The following is a 25219-nucleotide window of genomic DNA, read 5'->3' on the forward strand; positions in this document are numbered from 1 at the left end:
AGTGAGTGGCCGTTTGAACCTGGGTCTCCCTGCTCAAAGTCTGACAAGACAATGGCCTTCCAAGCCTACAATGAGTAGAGTAACTGAAGAGTAACGCAGCTTACACGCTTTTACAGCTGACAACAGAACATTTTAATTTGGCATGTCATATTCAAGAAAAATCGTTGTAGTTGTTGCTGCTTCACTGGCTCCCTGTTTTTTTATTTCATAGTAGAGGGGAAGGAAGAATGTGTCTTATGAGAAATAGGCTGCTCCACCCACTTGCTTTTCGGTGACTTAAATACACACAGGGTGAAACGTTTCCAGGCTGTTCTCTTCCTACGGTGGTTTGGGATCATTATGTCTGAATTGCACGTGACTTTGTATTTTGTGGTGATGGGTGCTCTCTTCCCCTTCACTAGGTGGACCTCTTCAAAAAGACGCTCTTGTTAATTCCTATTCATCTGGAAGTCCACTGGTCCCTAATTACTGTGAATCTCCCTAACCGAATTATTTCGTTTTACGACTCTCAAGGCATTCACTTTAAGTTCTGTGTCGAGGTAAGAGCAACTTGTTGTTACAGCTGTTCTACTAAACAGCGTCGGCCTTAGAAAAAGCACTTAGCGCCCCCCCCCCCAGTCCTTTCACAGGGCTCTGATCTACACATTTCAGGACTCTTTGGCCCAAAAGAGAGAGCACTGTCAGTGTGGAAACTGGCCCAGATGTAGTTCGGAAGTTGTTGTGCGAATTAGACTCTGATCTTCAGGCAAGTGACATACCAGTCTCAAGGATCCCAGGCCAGGTGCTATATTGTTTGGTAGCGTTTCCTTGTCTTGAAGCTTGTCTTGCAACTCTGCTGCAGCCACAGACCCTAGGAGTTTATATAATTTCAAGACTTGCTTCTCCAGCAGTACATTTCATGCATACCCCACATTTGCGAAAGCGACAGTTCCTATCCAGTGTATCTAAATTAATCCTAAATAGCTTCCAAATAGTTTATGCCCTTTATCAATCCCACTTCTACCCCACTCCCTTCTGTAAAGATCTCAAGGCCCTGTGTATGATGTTTATTTCATTTTTTACCTTTTGCGTTGGGCCTGCTTGGTGTTCTTGTGAGCTTGGGGTCTCCCAGCTTCACACGATGGGCAATTGCAGAATTAATCCCAGTCTCCTCCAGTCCAAGCAGAAAACTCTCTTCACTGTACCCACAGGTATCCTCTGCAGGGAAGCACTCAGTTAAGATGTTTTCATAGCAGTATTCAAATGCCCCTTATTCATGTCCCCCATCCCCTCTTCTTTAAAGAACATACGCAAATACTTGCTGACAGAAGCTAGAGAAAAGAACCACCCCGATTTCCTTCAGGATTGGCAGACTGCTGTTACAAAGGTAAGGACCACCTGTGTGGTTTTTAGAAAGAAGGCTTTGTTGAGTAAGATGAAACACGCAATGTCCAATGGAAGCCAGAAATCTCCACCTTTCCCCAGGAAGCCCAGAGAGCGTTTGCTATGAAAACCCTCAACATGTGACATGTTACCACCAAAATGCAGGGACGGAGAGCCTGTAGCCCTCCAGATTCTTGGGGACTACAACTCTCATCAGCTCCACCTGGTGTGGCTGATGCTCAGGAATTATGGGAAATGGAGTCCAGGGACATCTGGAAAGCACAGTGAGCAGTGACCTGTCTGGTCCAGCATCCTGGTCTCATGGTGGCCAACCAGATGCCTTTAGGGTTCCTGAGCAGTACCTGAGCACGAAACACTCTCCCTCCTGCATTTTCCAGCAACTACTATTCAGAAGCATTGCTGCCTCTTGACAGGGGAGGCAGAACATAACCATCAGGGCTGGCAGCCAGTGAGAAGCACTTGGGGGGGGGGGTTGGCTTGCCACAAGCTCTACCTGCGCTGCAATGACGCCTCTTGCTTCTGCGTGAGAATGGGGAGGGATTCCCAGGGATTCAGCTGCAGCCAAACTAGTTGCCTCCATTTGCAACCAGGTGGTATATACTGTATTTTTTGCTCTATAAGACACACTTTCCCCCTCCTAAAAGGTAAGGGGAAATGTGTGTGTGTCTTATGGAGTGAATGCAGGCGGAAGGCTCTGCTCAGCGCTCCCTTTAAAGAGCCACACACACACTCCGTACGCTCTTTAAAGGGAGCGGCGCTCTTGGGGAAGTCTTAGCCGCGCACAGCCTCTCCCGGGCAGGGAGGATGAAGGCTCCCGCTGCCCGGGAGAGGCTGTGCGCGGCTATCGCTTGCTGTCCTGGCTTCTGGGATTCAGAATATTTTTTCTTGTTTTCTTCTCCCAAAAGCTAGGTGCATCTTACGGTCTGGTGCGTCTTATAGAGCGAAAAATACAGTAATTCTGATGAAATAAATGAAATCGTGAAATGGAAAAAAAAAAATCTGTGGTGGAGGTGGAATGGGGAAATTAGAGTTGAGCAGTATTTTACGTTCAAAACCGCTGTGGGTTCAGTTCATGGCTTTGCTAGGATGGAGTTAGCAGATTGTAGGCAACGGCGTGTTGCATGACCAAAAGAAGCACATCTTATCTGAGGTGCCTGGGGGGCTGCTGCGGTGAATGGCAGGGGGATTTAAAAGTGGTGGAAGTGACACCCCCCCCCGATCTACCAAGACATCCACGTTCCTCCAATACGACAGCCGCTTGCAACCAGATGTAGTCTGGCAGTGATAAAAGGGAACAACTTGTGTGAAGTGCAAACGAGGGAATTTGTGACTTGCGTAACCATATCCTGTAATAGTTCTGAAGAGATAAAATGGGTCATTGAACATTAAGCTGTCTCCCAATGGCTTCCTGGTACAATGAGGCATCTTGAGGCTTTATTACTGCATGAGGAAGTTCTCTCACTTCTCCTCCACCCCCCCCCCTCCAAAAAAGGGACTCTCTGCAGCCCTGGGGGCGGGGAAGTAGTTTGAGGTCCAGGACATAACCTAACTTCTGGAGTGTCTGGTGATTTTTATGTCTGGAGAATCTGGAAGATGTGCTGGTAAAGCTGGAGTGTAATCGCTGCAGGGAGCAAGAGATTCAGGACCTATCCTCGTGTTGTGTTTTTCAAGTGCACACCTAAAAATAACAGAGATGCAACTGTGGCACCTGCCTTTTTAAATATACATTTTGAATGTTATTGTACCTAAAACTGCACTGTTCAAAAATATAGATTTGACAGGCCCCGTGCTTACAATCTACAGACTATTTGCACCATGGAGGAAGTAAAAGGGGAACCTATTTAATTTCATATTACTTGTAAGCCAGTTTGGTACGATTCATATCCTGAAAGATGGGATATAAATAATTGTAGTACGTTTGTAGGGAGTGGCTCCAGGTGGTGGATCGCTGTCCTACTTGGCCCAGCAGACATATTGCCGAAGTCCTCCTTAAGAAACCCAGTTCTCTCCTTCCTTGTATACTTATGAAACAGGTCTCCAGGATTCACTGGGGGAAGCTTGCGTGGACGTAGCAATTTTGGGGAGGGGTGGATGGGATAATGGCACACACCAGCCAGACCTGCGGAGGGGACCTTGGATGCAGGCAGGTGGACTAGTTGCCGGGGTGGGGGGTGCCAAAGCATAGTAAAAACTGGGGGCTGTAGAATGTCATTTGGTTGCAAACACAGACTTGTCACTTCATGCATTATGCCACTGTTTATCAAACTTGAGTCCCCAGCTGTTGTGGGGACTACAACTCCCATCATCCCTAGCCAGGAGGACCAGTGGTCAGAGATGATGGGAGCTGTAGTCCAGCAATGGTTGAGGACCCAACTTTGAGAAACACTGGCATAATGCATGAAGCAGCCATTGAGTAGCCCCACTAAGACCCAGCCAGAACTTACTTTTCTTCTTTCCAACACTAGACAGTGCTTGTGGCCATGTTGGTGAGGATTAGGCCTGTGATGTTCAGCTGCTTTCTGTGCCTCTTTGAGCACCTGCTACAGATTACCCTGAAACACACTGACTTGGTGCCCACAGAACCGATGAGTAAAAATGTGTCCCGTACCAAGCCTTCAAATCACTGGCATTGATATGCAGGCTAATCACTCTAAAATACTTCCATTTGCCATAGCTTTATGCCTTTGTAGCTTTCTAAAGCTGTTAAGGAGGTGGGATGCAGAAATCTCTCCCTCCCTCACCCCCCCCCCCATGAAGCCTAGAGACAAATGCTTCTCTGATCTGGCACATTTGGGCTTCCGCGGGCACCAGTGTGCAAGCACGAAACAAATTCTTCCTGTGTAAAGCCGATAGCAATGTTCAAATATTTACTCAAAATAATTGAGGAGAAACTATCCGACTGAGGTCATTAGAAATTCGGTGCTGGGCTGGGAGATGTAATTTGTTTTCTATTATAAAATGCGTATTTGTGTTAAATTACTTGGCCCGATCCATGCAAGGATCTGAGCACCTCCTTGAGTATAGAGTACATGGGCGGTGTGACACAGCCCGGTCTGTCCTGACCTCTTGGCTTTGATTTACTTCAGAGGACCATCCCCTAAAATAAGCTACACTCCCTTAGACCCTGCCAGAATGGCCAGTGGTCAGAGATGGTTGCAGGTTCCCCATCCCTGAACTGTTAGAACTGTTTCCTTCTCTCCAAAATGGAAAAAAGAAATGTTTTGCTGTTGAATTATAGCTGAATTTCTGGTTGATGTGGATATAGACTTCATCCCAAAAGGTCCTGGGACGAATGCACCCTTGCTCTGGGATCCCAGGGATTTCCAATCTACTTGCATGTGTCCCACGCCCCCTCCATCTGTTCCAGAGGTTTGGGGGAACTTCCAGGACAGATTTAGGGAGCAAGAGCAGAAGAGTTCTCTGTGCTGACAGGACAAGGGAGTTAGTGCTGTGTTGGGTTCCACCTTCTGAGTCTGCAGATGCTGTTGCTCCTGCAAAAACATTCCTTCCCTGGCACAGTGTAGAAGTGATGAGGCATTGGTTTATCTCTCTCTCCCTCTCCACATTGCTGCTAGGAGTCACTCCTCTTTGCTGGCTCCAGACGAGAGCGAAGTAGGGAGAGTCGAGATGTGAGACACTGCAGAAAAGTATGAGAGCGGTTGATCAGCAACCGCCGGGTACACCTTGCTCGCTGCTACTGGATCATCCTGTAAGCAGTCAAGCGAGCACAAGTGGTTATCTGCCTGGCCTGGAACAGGTGTCCCACAAGCCCAGTTGGCAAAGGGCTTGTGTCACGAAGAGGAGTATATAAGAAAAGTGGTTTCTGGGTCAGCCCAAGGCCCATCTAGTCATAGACTTGTAGAGCAGGAAGGGACCATGAAGGTCATTTATTCCAACTCCCTGCAGTGCAGGAATCTTTTGTTCAGTGTGGGGCTTGAACCTGAGATGAGGAGTCTCATGCTTTACCCAACTGAGCTATCCCAGCATCAGGTCCAGCCCACTGTTCTCTCAGTGGCCAATTGAATACCTGCAGGACAGCTCTCTTCCCACCTGTGCACCCAGGGTTCTTTCTCTTGAATCACCCTTTCGACAGGTGTGGCTAGGAAATGTAGAGGCTGCTCCTCCAGCTTTCATTTGGAGGAGAGTCTTGAATGGGGAATCATTCTATGGATGTTTGAATTTTTTTTGCGTTTCCCTCCACCCCTCTTCCCCTTCTAGTGCATTCCACAACAGAAAAACGACAGTGACTGTGGAGTTTTTGTGCTCCAGGTAAGGATGCAATCGTTTTTTATATTTTATTCTTTTTGTGTGGGCTTCCTCCCTCTTTAGAATCTTCCTTGTAATAATGTTCGGTTCTGGTTCCTAAGCCTCTCTCTCATTTCTCTCCCTCTCCCCTCCCGCAGTACTGCAAGTGCCTCGCCTTAGACCAGCCTTTTCAGTTCTCCCAGGAAGACATGCCTCGGGTGCGAAAAAGGATTTACAAGGAGCTCTGCGAATGCCGGCTAATAGACTAATATAAAGGAAGAGAAGGAAAGAAAAGAAAAGAGAGAAGCTACTCTAATTTCGAAGAGCCCTGGCTGGTATTTTGTGTACTTGAATTTTCTGAGAAACTTCCATGGATTTCAAAACGAGTCTTGGCGGAGCAGTGTGGCCAACACAATTACCTCAAACATTTTTTCTGACATGCTCCTTAACCGGCGGACCTGCCACAAAATATTCCCGATGTCAGTCGTTGGTTCCCCCCTCCCCCCTTTTCTTTTCGTTTTCTAATGTTCTTTCCTGTATTTAATATTTATTATCTTAAAAACGCATGCGCATAGGCAAAGCATGCGACTAAACGAGAAGTATAAAACTGTAGAATTGGTGCACCTTTTGAAATGTAGCTAGAAACAGAAGAGAATAATACAGGTTAAACTTTTTTGTCTGAAAACATAAAAAATGCATGTTCCATTCCCCTCCCCCTCTGATGCAATAATGCTTTGAATGTACAAAGAAACCCAATGCCATAACGAGAGCAGTTACAACATTTCTTTCAAAAAAACGACAACCTGAGACTATTCCTCCTTCAGCCTTTTTTTAAAAAAGCCCTAAATCCCCATTATATTGGGAAGAAGAGGGGTGTGTTGGAAACTGGCCTATATATTTGATTTGTGGAAGTCCATTAAAGTTTTAAATCATTGCAACTTGGGGGGAGGGAGGGGGAGAAAATCTACTAGGTGGCTGCTAGATCACCCTACAGTTCAAAAGCAATCCCTTGTACACGAGACTCTTTAGTACTAATAAAAGATGGAGATGCTAGTTCGGTTCGGATTTGGTGGTGTTGCTCCTACGCTTGCTCTGGAAACATCTTCTTTTTTTTAATATGGTCCCATTCTCAGGGTGATTTGTAGGCCACATCTGAGCCCTCTGAGCCTCTCTGCCTTCCTTGCCTTCTCTCTCTCCCCCCGCCCCCAAACTCTCTTTTCTTGTTCCTTGTGTTTGTTGTGGTGTCGGTGACAGGGTCAAGAGGACAACAGCTCTTTTATCTATCTGTAAGTTTTCTTGCTTCTTGGGGCTTGTCCTGCAGGGAGTCTTAAGAGTCACTCTGTGTGCATCAGTGTAGTCCTGCCCCTTTGGCGTGGTCCGCTTGTCCCCAGGCTTAGGACCAGTGTAATCACTTTCTCCGAGGCTGAATTCTCTCTCTCGTGTGTGCGTGTGTGTGCGTGCCAGGAATAAAACTTTTAAATGTGGATAAAGTTACTTTGCGTACTTGAAGAATGTGTGATCTTCTGTTCAAGCTTTCTGGGAAAGAAAGCCCGAGAGTTTTGGATTGGGGGGGGGCAGGGGGCGGGCAGCAATATGCTAGAGTACCTACACTGTGTGAAATTCCCACCATCCTCTTGGGCAAAGTCTGTATGCGTATCTTGAGGTCTAGTAACTTGGCTCCTATTTTTGTGTGTGTGTGCATGGATGAAAGCTGAATCTGCGGGACCCTTCCACCAGCCACAGAATTCCGCAATTTCACATTTTCCTGGTGCAGCTAGAGACGTCCTGATTCTGAGAACCCCGGTGTGAACTTTCCTGGCAAATTGCTGATTTGAAGATGGGTACTGTTAGCAGTTCAAATAAGAGGAGTGGCATTTAGAGCTTCCATTCATTTAGGGGGCGCTCTTTCTACCACCACTTTTTACTGAGAAATCCCTGCATGAGAAATCCCCGTCAGAACCTCGTAGAATCATAAAATTGGAAAGTACCCCAGATGGTCCTGCAATTCACTTTTCCTATTCTAATAAAAGGTGGGTTCTTTTCATTGCTCCTAAGTTGAAAAGGTTTTTTTCAGATATAATGATGATGATGATAATGATGATAATAATAATAATAATAATAATAATAATAATAATAATAATAATAGTGTATTCTGGCACCAGTTCTTAAAAGTAAGCAGCTGGGGTGGTCACGTTGTCGGCAAATGGAGCTGGTTTCTCAGCAGAGCCGATGGAGTGGCTCTGCTTTTTCTCCTTCTGCAGCAGCCTGATGGAACAGTTGCTTGCCAAGTGACTGCTGAAGGAAGCAGGAGCCTGATGGATTACGTAGTCCTTTTGCTCTGGGAGCGGCCACCTCCCTGCTGCAGTGGCGTCTCTAATTCCATCACGTTCATTGGACTGCTATGCTTGTTCTGCCAACCAGGATGGCTATACAGTACAGGCATATTTCTGTTCTTGCCATCCCATCTCAACTCTGGCTGCAGTGAGCAATAATGTAATTTAGTTTCTTGGCGCTCTGTACAAATGCAGTCACCAACGGTGCAGTGCACAAAGTCCTGGAGACACAAGAATCTATTCCAGAAGCATGTGCAAATATTATCTCCTATCCCCTTAGTAAAGCGCACGTAGCAGATTTTTAAAAACTAGCTTTAACTTGCCACCTGCTGGAGTTTCCACTGAATTAAATGTGCAAGGCTTGCAGACCTTTATTTTGCAAGGTTTCGTGCCTACACTGCCTTCAAGCAATTCATCATGTATGCCTTCTAGTAACATCCTTGTCTTTATTGCATTCATAACTCTTCCATTTTTTTCTTTATATATATATATATATATATATAAAACCTGCCTTGGAGAGGAAATTGTGCGGCGTTGTTAAATATTTCTTATGGGGGGTGAGTGCTAAGAAATCAGGAGATTAAAATACAAAACCATAAAGAGGCAGCTTGTCAGCCCCTTTGCCAGGCACAATAATTGCTATTTATGTGTAATGGCTATCGGCGGTAAAAGAGACAACTCAACATTTGCACTGAAGATTAATGGGTTTTGCAAGCAGCCGTCTAGAAGAATCCTGGCCTTGCATGTTGTCCCCTGAATTTATAGTGCTACAGGTTTTTGTTTTTAAAAAAATCCCTTTGAGGTTAGAGACGAACACTTGTTTTTCCTGATGAACAGTCCTGGCATATTCCCTTTGAAATAGAGCAGTTGCCTAGTTCACACATGTTTGCAGGACTTAAAAGACTTCATGATAAAAAGTTAGTGGCTTCTTTTTTAAAACATTTTTCATCAAATCCTTCCTCCAAGAAGCTTAAAAGTTATACAAATGGCATATTCTGGTCTTTCAACCTCTTTTATACTTGGCAGTGCTTTGAAGTAGGTGATGTTGAGCAAAAATGATGGGTCCTGGCCTCTTGGCGGACTTTATGGCCGTGTGTGGATTTGAATTACGGGTCTTCCCACCTGTCATTGTGTGATTTATCCATTACACACACTGCCTGGGAATTCAGTACTTGAAGAAGGACATCTCACATGGCCGAAAACAGGATTGTAGCTACTCGTCCTCAGCTTGCTGTTCCGAAGTTCTTTAAACATCCTTCATTCTCAAAACTCTTTCTTTGTCTCCCTCCCCCTCTGCCAGACCCATAAGATTCCGATGGTTTTGCTCAAAATTGCCAGTTCTTGAACTAAAATTGCAGCATTCCATTAAGCGGGGAGGTCTGTCCCATACCCGTTAACTTTGCATATAATTAGATCATTCCTGCCAAAATCACGTGAAACTAGAGTTTCTCTCTGTCTTTTGGGGCTGCGTCTTTCAGGTAAGTTTAATAGAAATATTTTTGGGGTTTAGCTGAACAGGGCGTTTCAATACGTTTCTTTATATTGGATATGATTTCCTGTCAGTGCTTTTCAGCTTCAGGGCAATTCCACCAGCAGTGAGTGAAATCTGATCTTAACTTCTCCCGCTTTCCAATAGCTGTCATTACTGGTGTTATAAATTCTAGCTATTCTGTGTTGGGTTAGGATACCAGGTCGTTTATAAGTTCAATGAACATACTGCATGCTTGTTAATGTTAGCCCCAATGTATATGCTGGTATCTGGTATTCCAGTCATTACTTACCATTTTGTAGCATTATTCATCATCATCATCATTTATATCCCACTTTTCCTCCAAGAAAGAAACTCAAGGTGGCATTCATAGTTCTTCACCCCTCCCTATTTTATTCCCACAACAACCCTGTGAGGTAGGTTAAACTGAGACTGCCCCAAAGTTGCCCAGTGAACTTCAATGCTAAATTGCAGATTTTGCACCCTGGCCTCCCATATAATTTTCAAAAGTTTTGCTGTTTTTTTAAACTCCCTACTGCTTTGATCCTTTTCTGAGTTCTCAACCAGCTGTTTAAGAAATATCTTAATTTGAAAATATTCATGTCACAAATTCTGTGTCCCTCAGCGTATTGGGCTTCAGTTGGTTATTTGAAATTCAAGCAGCGGTTGTCTCAGTTCCTGCTTTCTGCCCCTTAGAAACTTGGCCTAGAATACTATCTTTATTAAACTGCAGAAGAAATAAAACACAGGCACTTGGTGGGCATAATTTGGCTTTAAATTTGTCTCTTTCAGGAAAAAAATAAACCCACTGGTAGATCCCTTTAAGTTTCTCATTAGTCCTCATCCATTGGAATTGGAATTCTTACGAAGCTTTTTTTTTTGAGTTATTTTATATAATCTTGTCCTGGTTCATAGCACCAGTCGTGAATTGATTAGCTTTTACTTTGTTTGAATAGGATATTGGATGACAAATACTGTCCATTTTGCTCTCTGTCTGTAGTGACCTTAAAGGAGCTTTTCCAATTTGATTATTTGTATAATCAGTATATAGTACAGCAATGCTCTCTAGTGGTTAGAGCAGTGGTCCCTGAAATGTGTGGTACCACCCTCTATATCGGGGTGGGATTATGCAGGCGGTGCAAATAGCCACCTGGCTATTACAAATGGCTACCACTGGATCAAGTTCATTTATTTTGTTGAACAAATTAAACTAGTTTTAATTGGCTTTTGAACAAATGTGCAATTATGTTAGTAGGTTGTGCAAACCCACTGTTCTGAATAATGCTTTTTTCTATAGTAGTGGGCTTTGGGGAAGAGTTTATGGAACCAAGGGATTGGCAGCCTGAAAAGTTTGGGAACCATTGTTTAGACTAGCGTATTGCACCAGAATAAGATTCAAATCCTGCCTCAAGCACGTAAAGGTAAAGGACCCTGGACAGTTAAGTCCAGTCAAACTTTACTGGTGCGGCACCCACTAGGTGGTGTTGGGCTAACGCAATATTTCATAACCTACCTCACAGGGTTGTTGGGAGGAAAAAACAGTGATGGAGAGGACCATGTATGCTGCCTTGAGCTCTTTGGAAGAAAGGTGGGCTTTAAATGTGTTAATTAGGTAATATAATCATCTAATTATTAGGTTAGATTACCTTGCCAACAAAGGTCCATATAGTTAAAGCCATGGTTTTCCCAGTAGTGATGTATGGAAGTGAGAGCTGGACCATAAAGAAGGCTGATCGCCAAAGAATTGATGCTTTTGAATTATGGAGCTGGAGGAGACTCTTGAGAGTCCCATGGACTGCAAGGAGGTCAAACCTCTCCATTCTGAAGGAAATCAGCCCCGAGTGCTCACTGCAAGGACAGATCCTGAAGCTGAGACTCCAATACTTTGGCCACCTCATGAGAAGAGAAGACTCCCTGGAAAAGACCCTGGTGTTGGGAAAGATGGAGGGCACAAGGAGAAGGGGACGACAGAGGACGAGATGGTTGGACAGTGTTCTTGAAGCTACAAACATGAGTCTGACCAAACTGTGGGAGGCAGTGGAAGACAGGAGTGCCTGGCATGCTCTGGTTCATGGGGTCACGAAGAGTCGGACACGACTAAACGACTAAACAACAACAACAAATTATTAGGTAATAATAATAATAGCGTGCAAACATACACATTGCTGAAGAGGTCTCGGGCCTAAGCAATTCAGGTAGAGTTGCACATAACTTCTGTCCTAAGAATATTTCAATATTTAGCTGAAATTGTGGAAACCGAGAACTGAAGCAGAAGTTCAGTTCATCTGGCTGCCTCCCTAATGTTGGCCCTTTCACTGAGGGGTCTCTGACCCACCTGGAAACGAAGCCTCAAACTTCTGGCGGCACTCACAGCGTTGAATGTGGGGTTGGTACCACCATGAGCACAAATAATCGTGAATGCCTGATAGAAAGGTCATCTGGACGGGGTTGTGCATCATCCTTGGAATAGGCTGCTGAACTTGGTCTTTCTGCCAGCCTTTTCCCCTGATGGGTCTGAATACCTTGTTTATAGGCACAGCTTTGCTTTACCCCTTTTTCGTCACTCAGAGCAGTTTGGACAGTCACACTCAGGGGAAATCATGGCTGAGTTTTGATCAGTCGGCTCAAGACTTTCAGAATTCCCCAAGCAGTGTGTCTGCAGTTACTCCAAAGGGGTTGGCTTCCATCGTTTGCAAGAGCAAACTGTTGCTATTAACATCCTGACCTCCCAAATTTGGTGAAATGGAAGCTGGTGCCCTTTCAGTCTTGCATGTTCTTTTATTGGTGATGGGGGTGCATGGGATTTCTTACCAAAGCACAGACCCCAGAAATGGGTAGGCTATAATTTTATTTTAGAGCGCAATGCTAACACAGTACTGCTGGTAACATCTACCAACAATTTCATACTAAATTTTACAGCTGCTGCAAGAAACCAGGAGATTCCCCCTAGAATTCCAAAAGTACCATTTTACCTTCTAGAGGAATGAGCATTCCTACAGTTGGGGTTTGTAACAAATTGATGGTTTTTGGTTTTTTTAAAAAAATGGAAGATCATGTTGTCACCTTTGAAAATGGCACTTCTTCGGAATGGACTTATGCCAAAGAGGATAAATGGACTATAGCCAACTAAGCTGTACTTTGAATAGATCTATTAAAATCAATGGACCCAAGTCCATTCACTTTAATGGTTCTGTTCTGCGTATGCCTAACATCAAATCTCAGGCAATGTATCAATGTCTATATTAGAACAAGGGCTGGGTTGTGCTTTCACAACAGTTCTCTTTTGGGATGTGAGATGGGGAAGACTGATCTAGCATTTTTTTTTTATCTATAGCCTACATACTATTGTTTGGGCCCAGCACTGTGGTATTACATGGAAATCTGCTGGAAACATGTACTATTTTGAGATAGGTACTATATTTTAAATGGAAAATAAAGGGACCCCTGACCATTAGGTCCAGTCGTGGCCGACTCTGGGGTTGCGGCGCTCATCTCGCTTTATAGGCCGAGGGAGCCAGCGTACAGCTTCCGGATCATGTGGCCAGCATGACTAAGCCGCTTCTGGTGAACCAGAGCAGCGCACGGAAACGCCGTTTACCTTCCCGCTGGAGCGGTACCTATTTATCTACTTGCACTTTGACGTGCTTTTGAACTGCTAGGTTGGCAGGAGCAGGGACCGAGCAACAGGAGCTCACCCCGTTGCGGGGATTTGAACCGCCGACCTTCTGATTGACAAGTCCTAGGCTCTGTGGTTTAACCCACAGCGCCACCCGCGTCCCAAATGCAACATAGCAAACTATAAAAAAAAAAGCAGATAAAACTAAAAAGGATATCTTGAACCAAACTCAGCAGGCAAATTTCTGTTGCAAAATAATTTTTTTAAATGGTTCAGTTTTGCAAGGTTACAAGTAACACAAAGGAAAAGGTTTGCATGGTCCTGTAGCTTATTGTTCCAGTGCATTAGAAAAAGACTGTTTCTCCATATATTACTTTCTGCCCTCTTATACTTTGTCCCAGATGTCAGTTATCCCTGTTTCCCCCCAGTTTTGACAAATCTTGCTGGTTGAAATGAATCGCAGTTAGGCAAGAGGAAGAACAAAGCAACACATTTCTGCAAGTTTTAATGTGTAAGCAGTTTCAAGTGGCCCTTCTCTGCTTCTTACGGCCTGATCCATGCTACATATCACTGGTGTGATACCCGAGTGCTTTTTCCAGCTGGGAAGCGCCTGGCGTGTAAACAAGTGTCAACTGTGCGATGATTGAATCTTCCTCGCAGAGGGATGCGCTACCGGGGATGAAATCCGAAGAACTGTATGGGACGCTGCATGTTTGTGTTTAGGGCAGGCCTCTCGAACTCGTGACCTGCTAAGTCGGGTCTGCTAGGTACTGAAGCACTGCTATACACACACACACCAGTCCTCCTCGCCCCCAGTTCTGGGCAAATTGCCACAGGACTGCACTTTGTAGCACACAAATTGGGCCTCTGACTTGTGATCCTCCTCTTTAAAAGGTGCAAATATATCAGCAGCTGCTTTGAATTCTCAGTACATGCAACGTTTTCCAATCTCGCTCTTTAAAACTCAAAATGACTGAAAGGGAAAATGTTTTAAAACAACAACGCACTCCCCCCCCCCAAAATAAACCCCCACTGCACTTAAGACAGATTCAAATTCAGTTCTTCATATTTAAAGTGGAAGGGTGGCAAGGCCGGTAGAGAAAACTGTGACTTTAACAAACTGCACCCATTTCTTGCAAGCCAAGCTGTCCAAATAATTTGAAGACTTTCTTCCTTCTATGCAAGAGGAGAGAGTGTTGGGGGGGGGGGGATCAAGATCTTATCTGTTCTGTTTCTAGTCTATCTGGGAAAAAAATCAAATGGCGTTTTCCTGCAAAAGCAGCAGGCCTGCAGATAATACATATTCATCGAGACACCATTTGATCTTGGCACATTTTTCTCCTCTTCTCCCTCTAGTGAACTATATTTCATATAACCATAATGATCTTTCTTTCTTTTAAATCAGTGGATTTGCAGAACATCTTGATTTGCTGAGCTGTGTCAATTCTTTGGTTGCTGAAATCAAGTATTTATTTATTTGGGTTAAAGAATAGCCAGCAAGTGGTCCGGTGCCTTAGATCTATCTCATAAAGCTATTTTATGTCCTTCCCTAAAAGTGAGGTGTTAAAAATTCCTTCACTGCTAAGGAAGAAAATGTTTCTCCCCCCAAAAAGTTCTTGTGCGAGACAGAATGACCCTCTCTCTGTCCATACAAGACTCGGGAAGACAATAGATTTTTAAGAGCATTTGTTGTGGTTATTTTTTTAAAATCACCTTTTATTGTTCAATAATGGGACTTGAGTTTGTGGCATACTATTCTGTGTACATCAGCTCATTTAGTTGTTTATAACAATAGTCATTTGGTAGTGTTTGGAGTCAGAAATATTTCTGCCTAAAATAAATAAACATAACCTAAACATACAGGAAGTGAGGCCTCTCCTCACAGTAGGAAGTCTGCATTGCAGGGGGTCAGACTAGATGACCCCCAGGACCCTTCCAGTTTTATAATTCTGTGCAACAGTACTCTTTCCCACCTGTGATTCCCAGTGACTGGCCTTTGAAGGTGCCATGGTTTCGTAGCCATTGATAGCCTTATCTTCCATGAATCTGTCTAATCCTGCCTTTCTCAACCAGTGGGTCCCCAGATGTTGTTGAACTACAACTCCCATCACCCCTAGCTAGCAATGCCAGAGCTCAGGGATGATGGGAGTTGTAGTCCAACAACGTCTGGGGACCCACAAGTTGAGAACTGCACTCTAATCCTCTTGAAAAGCAGTCTGAACTGCTCTCTGTCACAGGTTCCCCCAGCTCACTAAACCCTGTTGCCCCTTCAGCATCCAGCACCTCCTCCCAATCTTCCCCTTGTGATATCTTCTCATTGTCTTGCCACCAATCCCTGGGGCTCTGAGCCTTCCTCCTCTGGGGTTTCCCTTGGGAGCTGGGGTTTCCCTGACTGGTGCCTCCCAGCTCTCGTGGTCCAACGAGAGCCAGCAAGGTGTGGAGGTTAAGAGCGGTGGACTCATAATCTGGTGAACCGGGTTCGATTCCCTGCTCCTCCACATGCAGCTGCTGGGTGACCTTGGGCTAGTCACACGTCTCTGAAGTCTCTCAGCCTCACTCACCTCACAGAGCGTTTGTCGTGGGGGAGGAAGGGAAAAGGAGAATGTTAGCTGCTTTGAGACTCCTTCGGGTAGTGATAAAGCGGGATATCAAATCCAAACCAGTCTCTGACACAGTGGTTCTCCAGGCTTCCAGGCAGGGAATATTTCCCATCCCTACCTGGAGATGCTATGGGGGACCGAACCTGGGACCTTCTGCACACAAGGCAGACACTCAGCCACTGGGCTAAGGTCTTCCCCTGAGCTGCAGCCCTCCAGATGCTGATGGACTGCAACTCTCATCATCCCTGGGCATTGGTACCCAAGCTGGAGTTGATGGGGACATAGGGAAGTCCACTTGCCCCTGCTCCCTACACTGCAGGATCTCTGTTGGTGGCTTTTACTCATTCACACCGAGTGCTCTGAACGAGAAGGACTTAGAATTGTAGAGTTGGAAGGGACCCGAGGGTCATCTAGTCCAACCCCCTGCAATGCAGGAATCTCAGCTGAAGCATCCATGACAGATGGCCATCCAACCTCTGCTTAAAAACCTCCAAGGAAGAAGAGTCCACCACCTTCCAAAGGAGACTATTCCACTGTTGAACAGCTCTTACTGCCACAAAGTTCTTCCTGATGTTTTGTTGGAATCCCCTTGTAACTTGAAGCCATTGGTTTGCATTCTACCTTCAAGAGCAGAAGAAAACAAGGTTGTTCCCTTAAGAACTCAAAACGGCAGCTTATAAACAAAGTGAGAGTCATGGAAGATCTCGCTGTACTCTTGTCACACGTATTGCTGCATTTCACTTTCAGAGACACCTTTGGGGCTTCTGGGTGGTTTTTTTTTTTGGGGGGGGGGGGAGCTGTGTTGTCTCCTTTTAGAAATGTTTAAATATAGTGTAACCAAACAGGTTCTGGGTGATCGAAAGCATCTGGGTTAGGCCACCAGATGTCGCCCAAGTGCTACAAAAAAAGGCATTTGAGTGAAATTCTGGAATGTGGTATTTGTCAAATGGCTAATTAACAGCAAAATCTTCTGATGTTTGTAACCTGTCATATTAGCAGCCAGTATGTTCACTCCTGAAACCTGAAATATGCAAGTCTGTTTTTAAAAGCCTCTTACCATCTGTCAAATCCACCAAACAGGCCTTTGTCTTAAATACACAAAAAGCGTACTTGATTTTTTTTTTCGGGTGAGGGGGAAGGAAGAGGGGGGTGGAAAACTATTTCAGAGTTGTGCTTCCTGCATTATTAACTGCCCCCCACCCTACTGACAAAGACTCCCTATTGCATTCGTTCTCAGTCAGATTTTTTCATGCAAACTCTTTGTCTGGAATAAGCCAGGCTTTGTGTAGCCTGTGATTCTTTATGTTCACAATTTTGTAGAACCACTGTGGAACCCTTGCACTGCAATTATTTCAGCTCCTTATAAAAAAATAGCAATAATAAAATGAAACCAAGTTTCTAGTCCATATGGCACTGCACAGGGGTTTGAAAATGTGTGGAGACAGTGCCTGGTAAAATGTCAGATGAATAGGTGGTGCATTCGGCAATCCCTCCAATGTTCTTCGTAGCTTAGAATCATAGAATTGGAAGGGACCCCAAGGGTTATTTAGTTCAACTCCCTGCAATGCAGTAATATGCAGATGGTCCATTTGGGGATCAAACCTGCAACCTTGGCGTCACCATCAGCATTCTCTAACTATCTGAGCTAACTTCTTGCTCCTCTTTTGAGGAAGGGTCAGTACCTCACTGGCACATCATTGGGTCAGTGCCTTGCATTTCCAGTGTTGAAAATCCTTGAGGATAAAGTCATTGTTGGTTTTTGCAATGCCCTTTCCTCCTAGTGATGCAGAGAATTGTGAGTCTCAGGGTTTCTTCCTCGCTGTCCAATGCATCTCTGGAGCAGCCTCCCCCAACATGGTGACCACCAGATGCTTTTAACCATCACAGAATTGTAGAGTCGGACAAGACCCCAAGTGTCATCTCGTCCAACCCCCTGGAATACACATCGGCCCCCGACCACCATGGCCAACAGTCCCGGGTGATTGCAGTTGTAGTTCATCCAAGAGATGGGTGGGCACCAGATCACTTGGTCCTCATCTAGCCATCAGAGTTGACCCAAGTGCTGCTGAAGAAAATGGCATCCCCGTGATGCTTTAAAACACAAAACCAAACCACACATATTGCTCAATGCACTTACCTCGCATCTGGTCATTCATGCCAAAGCATCTTCTCCACTCTACTCATTAGCGTTTACACATCTTTACCTGTGTTGAAAAAAAGTGTTGAGGTGTTTTGCCACCATGCTGGAGCACTCTAGAGTTGCACACCTCCAGCAGGTGCGAGAAAGGTCTCTGTGTGGGCTGATGCACATGCATTGAGCTCCTCCATGTGAGCCTGATCAGAGGATGCAGAGCTATTTACCACACCTGGTAAAGCCTTTCCCCAATGGGTGGCAGGAGGAGGCAAGGCTGGGGTATGCTGATGAGGCGTGGGGCAAGCCCCACACTTGTTCCTTCAATGTATGTGTGGTTGTTATTGGTTTACCGGTTGTGCTATGCATTTCCCCGTCCCAGGAGCAGGGATTGGGGGCATGTGTTTTGTAATGCTTTCCTGACCAAGGTGGGTGTCAGGGACATGGCTGAATCGGATGCCTGGGAAGAGTCTGATGGAGATGAATGAATGCTAGCCTGACTCTGGAGCCATGGGATTGCAGCCACAGACAGAGCAGGAGTGAGTTAGTTTGGCCCCCCTTCATCAAGAGTTCCCAGAGCAGCAGACTCGGAGAGCTTGCAGGCAGAGGGAGGGGAGGAGATAGATGACATTCAGGGGGTTGCTATGCAACCAGGAGGGAGGCTACGTTTAGAGAGACCTTCTCCCTGAACCAGGAGAGCTGAAAGGGTTAAAATGCAACGGAAGTACAAGAGAGGAAGGATGGGACTTTGGCGCCTTTTGTGTTGTGAAAGGGGCAGAGACTCAGAGTGACAGGGGTCAGCAAACCTTTGCAGCAGGGGGCCGGTCCACTGTCCCTCAGACCTTGTGGGGGGCCGGACTGTATTTTTTTTTGGGGGGGGGGAAGAATGAATTCCTATGCCCCACAAATAACCCAGAGATGCATTTTAAATAAAAGCACACATCCTACTCATGTAAAAACACACTGATTCCCGGACCGTCCGGGCCAGATTTAGAAGGTGATTGGGCTGGATCCGGCCACCGGGCCTTAGATTGCCCAACTCATAGCTAAGAGCAGCAGGCTCAGAGCCACGCTCTGGATGCTAATTGTAAATAAACTTACCATAAAACTGCCAGAGACTCATTAATCCTTATCGGGGCTTGCCTGCCTGCCTGCCTGAGATCATTACAGCGAGTGTCCCCTAAAGCAGGGGATTAGCAGTGGTCTGTGAGCTTCACTTAGGGGGTCTGCAGTGCATCCATAAAGATACAACTCAAAACCAAGCAATGTCTAGCACGGTACGTTACAACTGCTGCAACGGGCAGAGAAACCACAAAGAAGTCTGCCCAGGGGTCAGGAGCTTTTGAGTGGTCCATGGGGAGGGGGGAGTTTGGGAACCACTGTCCTCAATGTCACAGAGAAAGAACTAAATTAGAGGGCTAAGGCTGACCCTACCACTTGGCAGGCTGTAGTAGTCCTATCAGGCAACAGAGGCTGGTCCATTAGGGCAAATGGGGTGCTGCCCCACTAACCTAAACTGGTTTCCACTTGCAGCTGGTCCAGGGGGGTGGCATTGGCTGCCAGTGTCCTTAGTGACAGCATTGCCTCTTGCAGAACTCAACACAGAAGAAGATGGGGACGGAACCAGAATTAGTTGTCCCCACCTGCCATTGGCTATAGTCTGGGCTCCCTGCCTTTTGTCTTCCAGTCCCAGTGGTCACCAGTCACCCCAGTTTGTTGTAGTGTTTTTACTGCTAGGGAGTAGGAGAGGTGCTGCACAAGGCATCAATATAGCATGATCAGTGCCGGGTGCTGTGCTCCTAAATTTGGTGGGGAATCCAGCATCATTTCCTCTGCCTCAGGCGGTAAAATGTCTTCAGCTGGGCTGGCATACTTGTTCCTTTTCATGCCAAGAAAGACTTGCATTGCTGCCCTTAATGGCCAGACCTAAGCAGTCATGAAGTCTTGTTAATTTGCTTTGGCACATGTATTTTAATTGAAATATTATCATGGTTTTATCAGGTTATAATTGGCTTTTAAAGTCTTTTTGCCCATCTTAAGTCCTTGCAAAGGGATAGGTTAGGAGCAGGAATGAATAAAATAATTAGAGCTAATTCACATGCTTGGCTTACACGATAAGACTCAATTGCTTGTAACTCTTACACTGCTTGTAACTTTATTTTACAATGCAGATTTCTTTTTCCCTGGCATGTTTTCCCCCTTCCAAAGTGTGCATTGCAAAGTAAGATCCAGAGATAAATTATTAGGGCAGATAGAGTCACAAGTTGTTCAGCTGCTATCCTAGACTTGCTGTTACAGGCTGATGATCACATCACCTGGTTGCCTAATGAAAGGGGACACGACAGGTTATGATGGAAATTTCTTAGGTTTTGAAATAATCCACAAGCGGTGTCTCCAGTGTGCTTGCTCGAAGTTCAAAAGACGTGCACGGTGTTCATGACTACTAGCTATAGTAGCTAACTGCAACTTCCATATACTGGAATATTCATGGGCCCCAAGAGTTACCTTGTATCAGCATCTGAGTTGCTTTGTGCTCTGCGTCAGTTGCATCTATCTGTATTTTGGGTTCCAAGTTGCACAGCATAAAATGAAGCTCTGTGTTCTCAAATAGGGAATCTAAAATTGGCTACAACTCCCTGCTTCTTAGCCAAAGTGGATGAAATTTGCAGGTGCTGGATCCCCTCAAGAATGGATTAAGCCTACCAAATTACAAATACTCTGGGAACTTTTTGTGGGGAAAATAGAATTTAATTTCCCCCCATAATCCCTTATGTGTGTGTGAGAGAGCAGGGGGTTGTCTCTTTATGATCCCAAAATAAATAAGAGTTGGATGAGAGGTGTGTATTGTTGCTTGAACATTTTTTTTTATAAACCAGCAGCTTCACACAAGCCTCTCTTTCCTGGTTCATGTTTGAGTCCTCCTAAATTTCTCTTAAAAGCTAATAGCGAGGGAGACAAAGGCACCTCACTAGAAAGGGCAGGGAGCCACCACCGAGAATGTCCTGTCATGGCTCACTGCCAATTGGGTAGCAAGAGGAAATGCCTCACCCAAAAAGTGGCATGGATTTACATGAAATTTGCATACGTAAATGTATAAGCATAGATAAACATTTAGAAAGAATGGCTATACAGTCATACCATCGGAAGTTGAACGTAATCCGTTCTGGAAGTCTGTTCGACTTCCAAAATGTTCGGAAACCAAGGCATGGCTTCTGATTGGCTGCAGGAAGCTCCTGCAGCCAATCGGAAGCTGTGGAACCCACTTCGGACATTTGGGTTCCAAAGAACGTTTGCAAACCGGAACACTCACTTTTTTGCGGTGTCCAGGAGCCAAAACATTCAACTCGCAAGGCGTTTGACTTCCGAGGTACGACTGTAATTTATATAGAAATACAATATATATACCATCATAGTGAAGGAGGCTGTTAACTGTTGATGGGACACTTCCAAGGTCCACCACCTGTTTTCCTGCCTTCTGGTTCTTTATCTTTAAAGCATTGGAATTGGAGAGCCCTCAACAGGAGGATGCCTTCAAATAGACAGCTTCACAGCCAGCATAGCTGGAAACAGGATTCTGCCCTGGGTGGATATTTCGTCTGTTCCACCAGGACTGCTCTTAAATATTAACCAGTTAATTATTGTTATATCATATTTTCCTTCCTTGTTCAGGGCCCTGGGCAGCTCACAGCATGCAAAAACGCAACTGTAAAAGCAAAATTAAAACCGCCTTCTAATATGCAATAATCAAAGCATAACACAACCGGCGCTAACAGTTATATGGATAGGGTGACTCTCTACTGCACCCTGAAAGCCTGCAAAGACAATCAGGTCCTGGGATGATGCCTGGTTATGTCCCAATCAAGATTGAGTCATTGCTCCCTGCAAATTATTTACAGCAGTGGTGGTCAGCCTAAAGTCCACAGTCTGATTTCAAAAGGCCCCTGCCATCAGTCGGCTCAGACGTCTGGAGAGAACAATCTTTGCCTTTCTCCCCACTTTGGGTGAGTGGGGAGAAAAGGGGGTGCAAGAAAGGAAGAGTAAGGAAAAAGTATGTATTGTAAGGAGAGAAAAAGAGGTGGCATCCCCACTCCTGGCTCTCACCATTGGTCACCCACCCTACTAGGAGGCCGTCCCCAACAGACTACCTTTGGGGAAATGGGGCCTCAACAGAACTGAGATTAGTTACTCCTCTTTACAGAGATGGATTAGCTCATCCTCACAAATTAGGTCCAATCTGATTTTGGCTTTGGTTTCTGAAAGTTGGGTATTACATTTACAGTAGGCTGTGTTTGGACTAGTGAGTCTTGGCTTAATAAATTGGGCTGTGCATGAGATCCTTTGTATGACTCGGGAAGCTTTCTGGAGTTCAGGTTCCCAGCTTGATAACACAGTAAGCGTAGGTAATTAAAAAGGAGGATTTATTGCAAAAACAAACAGATAGCTCTGGACAAAAATCATTACTCAAGATGACCCTTCTGAAGACTTCTTCCTATGTCGACAGAAGATATTGAACTTTCACCCCTAATGTCGCTTGTTTTGCTTCCTCTCTAGCAGCCCTCCCATTTGTCGACTCCTCAGACTGATTGGATTAGCTCCCACCTCTTCTGACGAACTGTCTCCTTTCCTGTTCGCGCCTGTCTGAACTGCTGTTTAGCCTGTGTCAGATCTAACTCTCTCTGTTCTGCAGTAGGCTGTAAAGTTACACTAGGAGCTGGCTCATTCCTGATAGAAGCCGTAGTTACCTATAGCTTCCTGTTGCATCCGAACCAGGTAAGATACTATGGTTAATACTTCCAAACAAACCAGGATATACGGTTTAAAGCTGCCCACGGATTCTGGCTGGTTAGGAAGCCATTTTTTTTATTTTAAAAAACCAACCAAACCATAGTTCATATTTTGCATGTAATGGTTTAGCTTTGGTTCCCTAACTTGCTTTCCAGCTTCTGCAAAGGGAGGAGCAAGCCACCTCAACTAGGTCATAGATTGATCCATTGGCTAGATCAGGAAGGACTGAAGGCAACAGGAAACAGAAAGAAAGGAAAAAGGAAGGGGCAAATGAAGGAATGGGAAGGAAAGAAGGATACAGTCTAGGATTGTTAGTATGGCTATGTTAGTTCCTGGTCCTTTTTAGTAATATATTAACGGTTGTATCAAACTAAATCAGACTCTGAGTCGATCCATTGAAATTAATGGCCTTAATGTTATTCATGCCCATTAATCTCCATGGATCATGGTATGACAAATGTTGGCTACAACCCTTTGTTGCTGTTCTGAAATGTCTTGGTTTGGAAATTGTATTAGGTCTTTATTTGTTTGGGCATATTCTTTTTAATCTGCTTTCGGGAAACATTTTATTTGAAAAGCAGCCTGCTGTTTTAAAAATAAATAGATAAATACTGAGTGGTGGCGGTTGTCAGCATCCGTCTGTCTTCAAAGTGAGCGGTAGTGCTCAATAAATGTCCTGCACAGCTAGTGTTGGCTCTCAAGGGTGTGAATTCTCCCTAAGAACAGAAGCCCACGCCAAGCAAGAAAGAAAGGGCTCTGCCCACTGCCCCCAATCTTTCGGAAACCCAAGATAAGGGAGCCGCAGTGAGTGACCAACTGGAGGGGAGAAAAGGCAGGAGGAGATGGATGGAGCAGGAATTAATTTTCACTTGGCATTGAAAGATGAACCTAGCAAACTCGCACTTTCTCAAACCATATGTATACCAAAACACAGCAGGCCCTTTGTAATTTGCACTCCTCTGAATTTTGCAATGTTGTTCTCTGGCCAAGTAAGGTGTCCCAAAAATGCACACCCTAGTGTGCATAAAAATACGTATAGCGGTGAGAACAAAATTTTGGGAAAATGTGCCTTGCCAAAATGTGTATATCAGGCAAGATTGCATGTCAAAAATGCACATTCATGCACCCACCCACAATGCTGATGAATTTCCATGAGGACTTTTTTTTAAAAAAGGCAAACCTATGTGGAAATGTGCAGAACTAAAGTTATGATTAGAAAAAAAGAAAGAAACTGAAATTGACAGATTTGCCCATCTTTACCAACCACCAGGATTTGCTCTGCCGGTGCCCAAAATTGTGCTACCTCAGATCAGAAGGTTAATGTGCTCTTTCTAATAGGGGGAGAAGATCGCTTGCCTAACCTTACTGGTTTGCTCTGAGCTCTTGGAGGTGCAGGTCCTCTACTGTGCTCCTTTTGCACCCCCCCCCCACTTCAGCCATCCCCCAGTATTTGTGTTCCTGCCTCCCCAATATTTGTTGGACTCCCATGACCAACCATGGCCCTTCTCCATGCTGGCTGGTGCTGACGAGGAGATTGGAGTCCAACAGGATCTGGAGAATCATAGGACTCCTATCTCTGCCCTGGCTCCTACTCCATCCTGGTGCCCTCAGATGTTCAGGACTGTAGCTTGCAACCGCCTTAGCCAACAGTTGCAGTTCAGAACTTCTGGAAGTAACCAGGCTGGCGCTGCCTAATGAATAGGCTTTGCTCAAGCTTCCAATGTTGTTCACTCTGAAGAGACAGGAGGAAAGCGTCAAAGTGCCTCTGGCCGTAATTTTGTGATGCACGGAATGTAGGAAGCAGCTGAAATGCATAATGGAAGGCAGGGGACGGTGAGGGTGATGTTGCAGACCAGCCCTTGGGGCCCAGAATAAGTCCTCTGACGGCCAGTTGCTGGTTCCTGAATGACTTCTTCTGCACACCTTCCAGAAACAGAGGCAGAAAGATGCCCCCGCGGCGGATGGCGGGTGTGAGAACGTGGCCCGAGCTTTTGCGAGGCGGTCCTGCATTCTCTCAACAAAGCAAAAGGAGGGCGGCGGCGGGGGGGGGGGTGTGTCTCTCAGATACTGTGTCGCATTTGAAAGCCACCTGTCATGTCTTAAATTAGTAAATATGCCCCAAATGTTCTGTTGAAGGTGAAGCGAAATATGAGACTTACACAAAACACATTTTCCTGTAAATTATTCATCCGGTAAAACATCTTTGAACTCTCCAGCGTGAGTGTAACTGACAAGTGTAGGAAAGGGGATTAAGGGGGACGGTTCTCAGCTTGGCACTTATGCAAATTTTATTCACATCCCCCCCTTGCCTGCACCCCCACCAAAGCAGAGCTTATATATGGGCAGTTCTGAAAAGCCTCTCCTTTTATCTCTCTCTCTCCCTGTCTGATTAAACCCCCTCCATCCAGATTCCCCAGAAATACGTGGCTGCAGTCCTGCAGCTCCTCCCCTGGTGGCGCTGTTCACCTCGCTTGAACTCTGCTTCCTTTGCGGGGGGGGGGGGGGTTGAGAGCTAAAACTACTGCCACATAGTGGACAGCGAATGAACTGCAGACAGGGGAGGGCTCCTTATTTGTGTGTGTGTGTGTGTATGTGTGTGGATGGGTATGTGCATGTCTTTAAATCATCTGCACTCCT

The 25219-nt window shown here is 45.3% G+C and overlaps 1 protein-coding gene across 3 annotated transcripts in view; it reads left to right on the forward strand.

Moving 5' to 3' along the window:
- SENP5 (SUMO specific peptidase 5) overlaps nucleotides 1-6681 on the forward strand; it is a 33284-nt gene extending 26603 nt beyond the window's left edge. For 2 of the 3 annotated variants that reach the window (XM_083739453.1, XM_083739452.1), the window contains exons 7-10: nucleotides 402-539; nucleotides 1283-1366; nucleotides 5602-5652; nucleotides 5787-6681. In XM_083739453.1, the coding sequence (XP_083595579.1) occupies nucleotides 402-539; nucleotides 1283-1366; nucleotides 5602-5652; nucleotides 5787-5897 (384 nt within the window). In that variant the 3' untranslated portion in view covers nucleotides 5898-6681. Of the gene's footprint in view, nucleotides 1-401; nucleotides 540-1282; nucleotides 2068-2213; nucleotides 4503-5601; nucleotides 5653-5786 lie in introns of those variants that run through there. The other variant, XR_014564339.1, reaches the window with a different exon arrangement.
- Nucleotides 6682-25219: the final 18538 nt, after the last annotated feature.

Source organism: Podarcis gaigeae, assembly GCF_964106915.1.
Source record: "Podarcis gaigeae genome assembly, chromosome: 5".
Taxonomy (NCBI): Eukaryota; Metazoa; Chordata; class Lepidosauria; order Squamata; family Lacertidae; genus Podarcis; species Podarcis gaigeae.